General features: G+C 43.9%; 1 protein-coding gene across 2 annotated transcripts; it reads left to right on the forward strand.

Annotated features, from left to right (window-relative positions):
* Positions 1-2,290: 2,290 nt before the first annotated feature.
* On the forward strand, positions 2,291-10,991 carry LOC306706430 (ETS-related transcription factor Elf-1-like). 2 transcript variants are annotated; one of them, XM_079173510.1, is made up of 8 exons: positions 2,291-2,524; positions 5,292-5,720; positions 5,828-5,951; positions 7,735-7,839; positions 8,021-8,179; positions 8,294-8,368; positions 8,508-8,703; positions 8,839-10,991. In XM_079173510.1, the coding sequence occupies exons 2-8, from the start codon at positions 5,661-5,663 to the stop codon at positions 9,458-9,460; spliced, it is 1,341 nt and encodes a 446-aa protein (XP_079029636.1). In that variant the 5' UTR covers positions 2,291-2,524; positions 5,292-5,660; the 3' UTR covers positions 9,461-10,991. The 2 variants fall into 2 exon arrangements, with proteins under 2 accessions (XP_079029636.1, XP_079029637.1); XM_079173511.1 differs by lacking the exons at positions 2,291-2,524; positions 5,292-5,720; positions 5,828-5,951 and adding an exon at positions 6,187-6,324.
* Positions 10,992-12,257: the final 1,266 nt, after the last annotated feature.

The following is a 12,257-nucleotide window of genomic DNA, read 5'->3' on the forward strand; positions in this document are numbered from 1 at the left end:
CTTGACAGTTGTCATTATGTAGCTTACAATCAGGTAAATATGCAGATGTTTGCAGCTCGTCAGTGAGGTCAAATTAAAGCCATATACTGTATAACAGACACATAAGGGCTACAACTAACACACTTTCAGTGTCAATCAAGCTGACGAATATTATCTCCCGTTTGTAAAATGTCAGGAAAAAAGTTTGGAGGGTGAGTGGACATTAACCTTTTGTATAAAAGCACAGCCCACACAGGGTGATGTTTCCTTTGAGCTCTGCTTTAGCTGACTCCGCCCCCCCCCAACATTTCACTTTAACAGTGTTGCGTTGGTACAACTCATTTAATTGTGCCTCCTCAGTATAAACTTAATGGAACTTTAATGTGCACCACCAAAGCACATTAAAGGGCCACTGTGTAGCATTGGATCTATTAGCAGAAATGGAATATAATATTATTCTATATGTTTTCTTTTGGGCATGATCCCCTGAAAATAAGAATATTATTGTTTCCTATAGAATGAGCCATTTATATACAGACGTAGAAGGTCCTCTTCACGAAGGCCGCCATCTTGCACCGCCATATTTCTACAGTAGCCCAGAAAGAACAAACCAAACAGTGGTTCTCGGGCCATTCGTGTTTTCACGTCGGCCACCGTAGTTCACCTACACGCTTGGCACACGGGAGAAGTTTCAGTTGGTTGCAATCTGCAAATCCTACACACTACTCCTTAAATAAAAACCCAAACGGAGACAGAACTGTTGTCCTCTGCATGTTAGGAACCATGTTGCCCAAGTGAATAGTCTTTTTGAGGTAATTAATTATGTCATGATTAACTATATTGCAATGGGAAGGATGAAACAAAACATAATTTTAGTACGAGAAAAAAAGTCACACAACCTTACCTACAGCTAAACGTAAACTTTCAAGACCCTTCCTCTTTTCTGACCCCTTCTCCTCCTATAGTCATTTTCATGTAGTCCCTCATCATTTCAGCTCAACACATATTTATTTTGGGGTTCATTTGATTACTTCCAGGTAATAAAGTAATTTCTCAGTAATTCTACTACCCTCCTTCCCCCTCTCACAAACACATTTGCACATGTTGTAATAATAAAACCCTACCCTCTGTTATAAAAATGTTATGGGAGTTAACCTGGTTTTGAGCCAAACCAGCACATTCTTGAAGCTGCCTGCTGTTGCAGAAGATGTGAAAAATGTACAAAAATAAATTGTTATACTTGATTTATTCTGCCTTGTCGGTCCATATCCAGCCACAGATATTGGATGGATAAAATATGGATCAGATTAAAGGTAGAACGATCTTTTCAAGAACTCTGTTCATTGCAGAAATTTGAAATATGCAAAAGTTTAAATCCACACAACCTAACTTTCTATAGCATGTATTACAACAACACGTCGGGTTTCTACTCATAGATCACCACACGCCCTTCAGTGTGGCTGAATAGAATTATTCAATGTAGTGTTTTGCCAAAGAACTTATCACACGTATGAACATATGCCGGTTATGCACTGGGAGCTAGTTTCTACATGACGTTCACAGACAACAGTCGCAGCAGTGACAGTGTACAGAGACAGCATGTCTGGCTGCAGAGGGCCCCGCACTCATGAGAGAGCTGATGACTTCCAAGAAGCAGCGGTGACGTTGATCACACAGCCTGTACCAGACCCCTGAGCATCACTGGACCACACTGTGACGGCTGCTCATATTAGCTTCACCATTTTTTTTTTTTTTAAAGAGTGAGAGAGGAAGGACAACACTTGTTATTAAAGGGACAGTTCACCCCAAAATCAAAAATACCTTACGTGTAGTGCCTGTCCCTTTAAGGGTGTTGGTGCAGAGCTTTGCCACTAGGGAGCATCAGGGACTGGATAAAAACAGGCGTCTTTTTTTACTTCATGCACCTATCTTCCTGTGTGCCTGTCTGCAAGTCTTCTTTATTTCTTTGTGTCCCTACTTTTCAGCCTATAAGTACATTTGCCAAACATTAACTATACCAGGCATAAAACAGAACTTCATATTGACATGAATCCTTTTTGTTCATTTGAAGCTGACCAACAGGTTTTATATGAAACGTGGCGAGATCATCGCACACATCGACTGTATGTATACTGGGCCGTTTGCAGATAGCTTGTTTGTCTCGTCTGCTTTACATTGCAAATACACCCGTGTTTACATTTGCTCCGCACCGACAATGGTCACTATGGGTTACCTTGACTCACAACACAGGTAACCAATCAGAACCCACAGTGGGGGCAGTTCTCTGGAAAAAAAAAAGAGGAAGCAATAACTGGCAAGGTCTGAAGGGAAGAAGAAGAAGAAAAAATCACCACAATCCCCGCTGATCGAAAGTGTGGCACTTTCCTTGGTGACTGGGAATTCACGAGAGGAAACTGATCCCAGGTCTGTAAGCAGATGAAGGTTCTCCGGTTGCCAAAAGAGATGAGAACCATTTCCGTTCCTCTTCTGGATCCTCCAGGCAGCTGCTGTTCTGCCACAAACAGACACAAGCTATAAACACACGGTAAGCCTTCTTATTGCATGTAAACAGGCCCACTGCTCTGTAGAATGACCTGTACTCAGTGGAGCTAAAGTAAAAAGTGCCAGTAGCTCTTCCGCTGACTTTTGGTTGCATGACATGTGCCGGAGGGAAAGTGAAAGTAGTTTTCAGAGGGAGATTCTGAGCGTGGCGGTTTGACGCACTTTTAAAAACACCCTGCCAGAAATGTTTCATAAAGAATAGTGTTTTAATGATTTACTACAAATGACAGCTAAACCTTGAGCACATGTGCACACCAGGAAGAGAGAGAGAGAAAAAAAAGAGGTGTGTTGTGACCATTTCCACCATTCCCCTTTCTCTTCTTACACACACACACACACACACGTTTCAATGTGTTCATTTAACAAGGCCCGGTTACCTCAAGCAACAAGAGGGGCTTATCAGCTGCTCCCTCTCTTGCCATATACTGTTATCAGCCTGGCCTAGTTCACACACACACATACACTCTGTGCCCCTTTCTGTCAAACACACACGCACTCTTTCTATCTCTGGCGCTCGCTCTCTCTCTCTCTCTCTCTAACACACACACACACACACACACACACACACACACACACACACACACACACACACACACACACACACACACACACACACACACACACACACACACACACACACACACACACACACACACACACACACACACAACTGGGGAATGAATGTTATGGGGGCTTATCAGTGTCCTTAGGGGCCTGGCAACCACTTCACAGGCTCAGATCCCAGAGCCGAGGCCACAGAGACAAACCTATGTGACCAGAGTACTGATGAACAAATGCTCTGTGCTGTTAGTGACTCTTCTATAGAAGCAGCAGGCTGCAGGGCACACCAACAATGAACATATATATATATATATATACATACACATATATGTACACACTGTATATATACACATATGTCACAATGGCAGGCAGTGGTGGATGGCCACTCGAAAAAAGAAAAATTGCACAAATGACCAAAAGCAAGCAGCATTCTTTATGTTTACACTACATTTACTGATAGTGACAAAAGGCTGGCAGCCTGCAACACTACACCCGGCCGGAGCCTGATTTTCAGGTTAGTGAGTAGCTGGTAGTTAATTAATAATGTTCAACCTGTACTACAACTCAACACTAATTGACAGTCAGAATAAGCACATGAAAAAAAAAAATCAGTCCGTGCTAGTTCATTTTAAAACGTATGTGATTTAAATTAAATATATCTCTCCTTGGGGCTGCGACTACTTTCTACTCTCAAAGAAAATTGTGAAGATTTACCGTCACATTTTCCCAGAGTTCCAGGCGTCTAGACTAGCAGTCTACAACCTAAAGATAATCTACTTACAATCATAGCAGTCTTTGAACACCAGCAAATATTCACATTTTAAGAAGCTGGAACAAGAGAATTTAAACAATGAATCAATTATGAAAACTCCTACAGATGCTGATCAATGTCTGTCTTCCACTGTAATCCCTCCTTTGATCAAGCTTCGCATAATGCAAAGAACATTATAAGAACATTATTTGAATTTTCTCCTCATCAACTTGGAGCTAACCCCCCCCCCCCCCCCCTCGTGTCCTAAGTAAATCATTGAGCACCAAACAACGTCAGAGGAAGTCCAACTTGACAAGGCCATTGCAGGCCGATGATGTTGGCAGCGGTTTGGCACAGGAATTCAGGAAGCGGTGCCTCCTAACTGAGCTGTGCTTCCTGTGTGATAACTGACCCAAACATGTTGTGCCTCTATCACACACACACACACACACACACATAAAGACAAAGCGCGCCCAGACACTGTGAGCATACCGAGACTGTTTCAACGTCACTGCGGATTAAAATGTAGGAGCTCAATGACGTTTATTTCCTTGGATGCTATTTGTTCACATTTGTACACAAAACCTAAATGCCGGCGTGATCTTCAACAGAGGAGCGCTGAGGGTAAGTGCAGGTGTGCAAACGGTGTTTACAGCTCGAGTTTGACATTCGTGAGGAGGAGGCTGCTGTACAGCAGCAACAGAAAAGACTGAATTCACTGCCGGTGGTTAACTTCAACCTAAAAAAAAGAATTACCTAAAAATAAAAAGGGCAGCGATGGTCAGGGGACTGGAGCCGAGCGATTAAAAAAGGAATTAACTTGGCCAGGGGACAAGGGAGGAAGTGAAGAAAAACAAGTGACGAAGGAGAGAATAACGGGGAGTAGAGGAGAGGAGTTGGTTTAGTTTTGTTCCGAATGCCCCCTTCACAGTCATGTTGTGAGGAATGTGCATGCAACGCCCCTGAAACCTTGAGCGATGTGCAAAGACATGACGTTTCAAGTTCAACACCAGCTGCCTCCCCCCTACTCGTACCACCCACACACACACACACACACACACACACACACACACACACACACACACACACACACACACACACACACACACACACACACACACACACACACACACACACACACACACACACACACACACACACACACACTGCAGTGCAAACGCTTCCTTCCTGTTGCTGGTTGAGCCTCTTTTGGTAGCGAGATAAGAGCAAAAGCATGAGATCTATAGAGGGAAGCAAACTGCTGGTTTCTCTGCTCCTCAGATCACAGTGACCACATTTCTTTATTTGGACATTTTATTTTAAAAGTCGAACCGGTTACCACCTGATATTCACCGCAGGTGTGGCTCTCTCACTTTGTGTTTTGCCTCCAACGGCTCACACATTTGCTCTCGTTTCTCTCTCTGTTCTTATCTGGCAGGTTCAGTCAGACCACAGGACAGTTAGCAGCCCCCCCCACTTCCTCATCGAAAGTCGAAGCAGAGCGAGCGAACGCAAGTTTCCTGTGACGCCTCTGTGTCTCTGGTCAATTGGTTTACTCACGTCCTTCTTCTGCTGTTGCACTGCGCTGCATGGAAAGAGACCGGCCTCTTCGCATCCTGGGAGGGGGGGGAGCTCTCTGGTAGATCTACGCCGACAGTCAACTGTTCATCTGAAGATTCTCTCCAAAACCTGGATCTGTCAGGACACAAAAACACACCAGACCTCAGTTATTAATAGTCTTCAGAGGAAAGCTGCGATGCAGTCTTCACACAGTTAAGGTTGTGTGTGGGTTTGGGATTTTTCCACCATGCTGCAGCAGTCAGACCTCATCTTTGACTTCGCCAGTGACCATGTCAATATGTCGCAGGTGAGTAAATGTTAAGCAGAGATGCATTGCTTTGTGTGTCGAGGCAGAGCCCACGTTTCAATCTGACAAATCTGCTTTCACTTAATCTCATTTTCTTTGTGTTGCAGTTGGGGGGTTACTTGGATTACCCTGCAGTGATTGTGGAGCAGGTGCCCCATCCACACCTGCTCTCATATACAGGTCTGGCGTGTGAACAGTCACAGACAGAGCATCACCAGCAGCTGTTCAAAGGTCAGTGCAGACAACACACGCACGCTCCAGCCTTTCTTTACCTGTCACGTTTAATGACTGAAGCTCACCTGTCGTGCAATAGTCCAAACAAACGGTTATTAAACTCTCTAAAGCTTTGTTCTGTGGGGGTTTTATAGAAGTTCTACGAAATACAAATTCTACATAAGAAAGCCTGGGACTGCACATGCGCAGTCGCAACCATCGTCGCACATGGCCCACCCTCTGCAAAGATTCAGGAAGTGAAACAAAACATTACTGGGCTGCTTGTCCCTATGAAAGACCGTTAATGAATCATATTAGGATGTAGACGTGGTCGATTCGGGCTACAGCACACATGCTATGGCTTGTTCCTCACCAATGCTGGGAATTAAAAGTAAGTTATATCACTGTATCGGGTTGTTTTTAACCCCCAACTTTATTGTGGTTGAAGAGAGCAGTTGATGCTGGGCATGGCGAGGCTCGGTTAACTTAGCTAACGGTGACTGACACCGCTCGCGGACTGTCATGTTCAATTAACCTCAACATTACAACCGTGTCTGGGCCACAACTTACCCCCCGTGTTTCTTTAAGCACGGCTATTTGTTTTGAGTGGTCGTTAGCTGGTTTTTCTGGGCGGTAGAACGTGGGTGGACCCACGACGCACAGCTGTTAAGCTAGCAGATGCTTTCTAGCTGCCTGCCTCACAGCCTGCTCACGTCACAAAAATAAATGCGCACAAAACAAATAGTCCTTTTGAAAGGACGAGGCATACATGTGGTTATGTTCACAGAAGCCCACAGCTGCACCTATTGTTATTAAAGTAAAAGCACTATAAGTGGTGAAAAAAAATGATTAGGCTGATATTTATCTAACTGAAGTTCAATGCGTGAAGTGAAACAGTAACGTTAGGTTAAGCTTTGCAGTTTGGAGCCACGACAAATAATTAATAACCGTCCTGCTCGATCATCCGTTTAGGTCATTAAAGGATAAGTTCATCCAAACTCCAAAAATAACATTTTCTCTCTGTCTGAGCTCTCGTGCAGTGATTCCTGGCCCCGGAAAGATTGAGGAGCAGCTATTTGGAGCTGTCTAGTATATGTATTGCCACAAGAACCAGCACGCCTCACTTTCTTACCAGCATGGATCAGTTGGAGCACCTCTGCCCCCAAAATGTTGCAATTGAGAGTGTGTGAAAACTAGTTAGCAAGCAGCAAAGAGTTAGCCAAAAGTAATGGATAAATGTGAACGCAAACTTGACCGAATCTATTGGAAAAACAAGGCTACGATCAAACATTGACTGATACTGGATCACTTTGTCTTTTCTGAATTCATATGTGCAGCCACAGATCCATCTCAACCACAATTTTCTCTGTGGTGAAATACAATTGAACAATTCCAGGAAAGCCCACCCCCTCTTTTGAGGGGGTACAATGAAGGGGGACTTGAACCCATCTGATAGGGATGTAGAGGCAAGTCAGACAAAAAAGTGTCTAATCCTGTAATCACAACAACTGTAATATTATATCCTGTGATTATTATACATCATGACATAAAAATTGTCTGGAAAATATGAATGGAAACCAGAAAGGATTCCCTACTTTTGGGTAGGCTTACTCAGCAAATATAATATCTAACATATCAAGGGGATTCATGGCTAGATATCTCGGTGAGCGGTGAGAGGATGTTTTGTGTAATTTGGCTCAGCCGTCAAGCTTTGTCCTCGGTGCTTCTCGCGTTTAATTAACCTCCTCCGCCTGCTAAAATACATGTTTTTGTGTGTTCCTCCCGTCTGTGTCGTCTGCAGTGGAGCAATGTGAGAGTGGAGAGGAGGAGACCATGGAGACACTTGTCGCTGCTGACTCGCTCCTCAACATGGACTGCCCTGACACCCTCTCCCTGGAACACTACTGTAAGCACACACACACACACACACAGCCGAGTTAGCGCTGCTCACACTGACGGAGAGAAGATGCCCTGATAAAACATCACTGCTGCTTCCTCATGTAGGACATGTCTGACTGCGAGGTGTTATTTTTAGACACAGTGCTGTTGTCTCTCATTAAATCTGTTTATGCCCCCCCCCCTTGCAGCCCAGACCTTCTTATCATCACTGGGTGATGTCATCACTACTCCTGTTACCCAGGTGACTGTGTCAGCGGAGGGGATTGTGGGAGCTTTTGACCAGCCACAGTGGCACTCGTTGCACACAAACAAGCCTGCGGCACAGCAGCAGCAGTCCAAAAAGAGAGGTCCGTTACCTTCTGGTTTATCATCTTATCTGAATTATGGTTTTTCTGTGAATAATTGTGTGATTTTATTGGATTATTTGCAAATTACCTGCTTTTATTCTTTCGAATGCTCAGGGAGGAAAGCTCGACATAGAAGGGCAGAGTCCCCCACACCAGACATTATAGTGAAGAAGGACAAATACAACAAAGGTATTGTGACACACAACTAAATTAGCCTGCGTGAATGTGATGGCAATTCTACTTGTTGGTCTCTCGTGTCTGAATTTGTTTTCCGTGTTGTTTCTCCATCTTTCCTTTTCCATCATGTGTCCCCGTGTTTGTGCGTCAGGAGGAAACACGCTTTACCTGTGGCAGTTCCTGATGGAGTTGCTGCAGGACCGACAGGTCTGCCCCCGCTACATTAAATGGACCAATCCCCACGCAGGAATCTTCAAGTTGGTCAACTCCAAAGCAGTGGCCCGACTCTGGGGCAAACACAAGAACAAGCCGGATATGAATTATGAGACGATGGGCAGAGCACTCAGGTAAACGACCAAGGGAGGGCTAAGGGGACTTAAAAATGTCATCACGATATGTGCTTGTCTTCACTTAGATGAAAATATACATGTGTGTAGATGCGTGGTTTGTTTTGTTAATGCTGAACCTTTGTGTTGGTGTAGGTACTACTACCAGAGAGGCATACTGAATAAGGTTGAAGGCCAGCGTCTCGTCTACCAGTTCACCTCGCTGCCCAAAGATATGATTTATATCACAGATGGAGATGGCATGAAAGAGGAAGACGACGACGATCACGACGACATTAGTGGCAACGATGAGGCCGTGAGTGATGACTCGGATGCCAGCACTATACCGTCTAGTGACCAGTCGGTTGAGGAGGAAGACTCCCACCCGACACAGAAGAAAACGTCCTCCTGCTCCTTCCGAGGTCCGACCACCCAGCGGACCAGGCCGGCCCCGAGGCCCTCAGGCCAGCGCGAAACCGTCCTGAGGCCCGCCAGCACCAGCCTGATCCAGGAGCAGCATTTGCCTATAGTGTCCGCGGAGATGCTGCGAAGTCTGCAGAACCTGCAGAAGGTCCAGTCCCTGCAGCCCGCGGGCCACGCCTCGGTCTTCAAAACGGCTCAGCTGCTGGGGAGTCTGTGCGAGCGACAGGCCGCCGCTGAGACGGCTGTGGACGGTGAGGGTGCGCGGGAGACGCCCGATGGAAAGTCGCACCCGGGACCCAAAACTTCCCAAGTGGAGGTTCCACAGCTGGTGCCCCTAACTAGCTCTCACCAATAAAAAAAGAAAAAAAGCTATCGCCCCCCCCCCCCCCCAGAAACACACACACACGCACGCACACTCCACTGACTCAGGACCCGTTACAGAGCCGCACTTTGCTGCTGCGGCGACCTCTGCATACCGGGGCCTGTGTTTTGTTAAGAGTGGGAGTATTGATCTAGGATCATTTTTTTTATTTTAGATTATATTATGAATTTGTAGCAAAAGTCATTCTAGATCACTACTTTCCTCCCTGAGTTGGCAGCAAACCCACAACATTTCGCAGTTTACTGTCCCAAGAGACTTCAAAAGCTCACGTGCTTTGTCTCAGCCTTCTGTCACGCTCTCTAGCCGTTAACCCCACAAGACACCAAAGACAGACATGCACTGGAACCCTACAGCCTCTCTGCACCTTCTGCAGATACACCCTCTGCTTGCACTTCACCTCCAGCGAATAGTCCGATCAGTACACTGTGCCCTCCTCCTTCTCTGCCTTTTGCTCTCGCTCTTTCCCACACGTTGTTTTTTCTTTTCTATCTACATGCTGAATCATTCCTCTGCCTTGAAAATGGCTTTGCACTAATGTTTATCCCTGCTGTATGTTTTCTTCTCTTAAGTGCCTGACGATCTCAGTCCATCCTGTCCCTGCTTCCTGTGTTCCTGATAATCAAGAGGTTATTGAGGGGAAACATTCCATATTATTGTTGTTGTTGTTATTATTATTTTTTAAGATTACTGAACTATGTTTGTGTTGTGAAATGTTGAAAACAAGGGATCACTGTCTATTTCTAGAATAGTAATTTAGCACTGCTGCTGTTTGTAGTTGATGTATCTACTCGGTGGACTTTCCTTTTGTCGACAATCACCAGTGAAATGGCCTTTTATTTAGCTGCTATAGTAGTCATGCAGCTACTATTTAGCCTTTCTCCTCTTCGTACATTTTCTTTAGTTATTACATGTATATACACAAATGCATATATGGACCTCTGAAGCCTTGATATCTTTGTATGTATTGTGTGTCATATACTGTGTCTGTGAACTTGCTTGACTTTGTGCCTTGTTGCCATTTTCTCCCTCAGGTTCGTACAAAATGTGTTTTTCTGCACCGACTATATGCTCTATGCAAGGAGTAAAACGACTGGCCCTTTTTATAATGAAGAAACGCTAGACGTAGTGGTTTCCCTTCAGTTGATCGGAGTTCAGCCTCACACACCTCACTCCAAATGAAAACTGAGCTTTCAAGATTCAAGCGGACTTCTGTGAGGCTGAACCTGGTTCAGGAGACGCTTGTAACTGCCTTTCTCCCCAGAGAACCTTATGCAAAACTGTTTTCACTTTATTACCGATTAAGCCATTTATTTGGAATTCCCTCGCTTTGCCTCTTCTGGAGCTCTTTTGATACTGTAGGTTTCACTGATATTATATAAGCTTGTAGCAGAGGGAGAGGTGGAGCTTTTGTTGCCTTACTCTGGTGTGTTTGCTTTCATGCAGTCCAGAGGTGTTGAAAAGATAATGGTCTATTATATAAAATAAACTTAAATTTGTCATTGTCTGTCTGAAATTCATCGTCAAATCATTTATTCCCCTGCATAGTACTGCGCTTAAGCACAACTTTGAGGTACTTGGGACTTTACGCTACTTATTGTTGGAATGCTTTTAAGCATTCCAAGTATTGTTCTTCAAATCTTTATTCCTCTTTTTATATTTCTTCCGTCCTACCTCTTCTTCTTCATTTTTTAAGCTACAGAAACTATTCAAATATCAAAATGTTCAGCTCTTTCAGCTCATGTATGCTATCACTTTTCATATTTCTAATATTTAAACTTTTTGAATTATTAAGCTTTTTGCAATTTCTTTTTTTTTAATGGGATGTCTATGGAGAATATTTTCAAATCCTTCAAATACTTCAACTTTCAAATCCTTCAACTTCCTCATACTTTCAGCTACAGACACCATTTCAACTTTAAAATGTTGAGAAAACCTGAGCTATTATTGTATGTTATAATCTTTTTGATATCTTTTATACTTTTTGAACTGTCCCATTTTAACTTTTATGATTTTTTCAGTCCTTTTCTGCCTTTATAATGGGTGTGTATTGCGCAGCTTAGAGTGTGTGATGTCACCGCTAGAGGGAAGAGCAGCTTCAGATTCCTGTGAAAAAAATATTTGTCTTTTGCCTTTAACTCCACAATTTTCACTCTTCATATATATTTTTGGGATCTTGAAGTAGCTAATCGTGTCGTTGTCGTACACAAGTGACTGTGGAATCCCACAGATTAAACATTTGGCAGGAAATCACTTAATTGAGAGGAAAACCAACGTTCTGCTCCATAGAGAGCAATGTTAAATCTTGCTGCAAAAACATCTTCCACAGAACTCGGTACCCCATTTCTACATCGCCAGTTTAGCCACATCTTTTACACTACAGACACAATTTTCACAGGATCTGTTGTTCAACTCATCCTTTCCGCTCATGTATTGATATCGGAGCAATAGGAGCTACGGTTATGAGGTTTTTAGGATTTGTTTGAGAGGTGTTTCACAGTTTTATCTCCATTAAAATGCTGCAGGCACACAGGTGTTTCTAATTAGGGATGTTTATAAACACACAGACTCACAGACACATGTGCACACACACTCCTCTCTCTATCTGTCTGTGTGTCTCTCTGTCTGTGTGTGTTTCTGTCTCTCATACAGTCATTCAGGTCTTGGAGACTTTTAGAGGACTCCCCCTAATACTGCTACTGCTAATAATACTTCTACTACAACTAAAACGTGTTACTACTACTACAAATATCACTACTGCTGACATTTCTTT

Source organism: Pholis gunnellus (assembly GCF_910591455.1).
Source record: "Pholis gunnellus genome assembly, chromosome: 14".
Classification (NCBI taxonomy): Eukaryota; Metazoa; Chordata; class Actinopteri; order Perciformes; family Pholidae; genus Pholis; species Pholis gunnellus.

Excerpts from the sequence above, each read along its gene's own strand:
- LOC306706430 (XM_079173510.1), top strand. The coding sequence starts at position 5,661 with ATGCTGCAGCAGTCAGACCTCATCTTTGACTTCGCCAGTGACCATGTC. Across the intron at positions 5,952-7,734 it reads TCACCAGCAGCTGTTCAAAG|TGGAGCAATGTGAGAGTGGA; the intron begins GTCAGTGCAGAC and ends TGTCGTCTGCAG. Across the intron at positions 8,704-8,838 it reads ACGATGGGCAGAGCACTCAG|GTACTACTACCAGAGAGGCA; the intron begins GTAAACGACCAA and ends GTGTTGGTGTAG.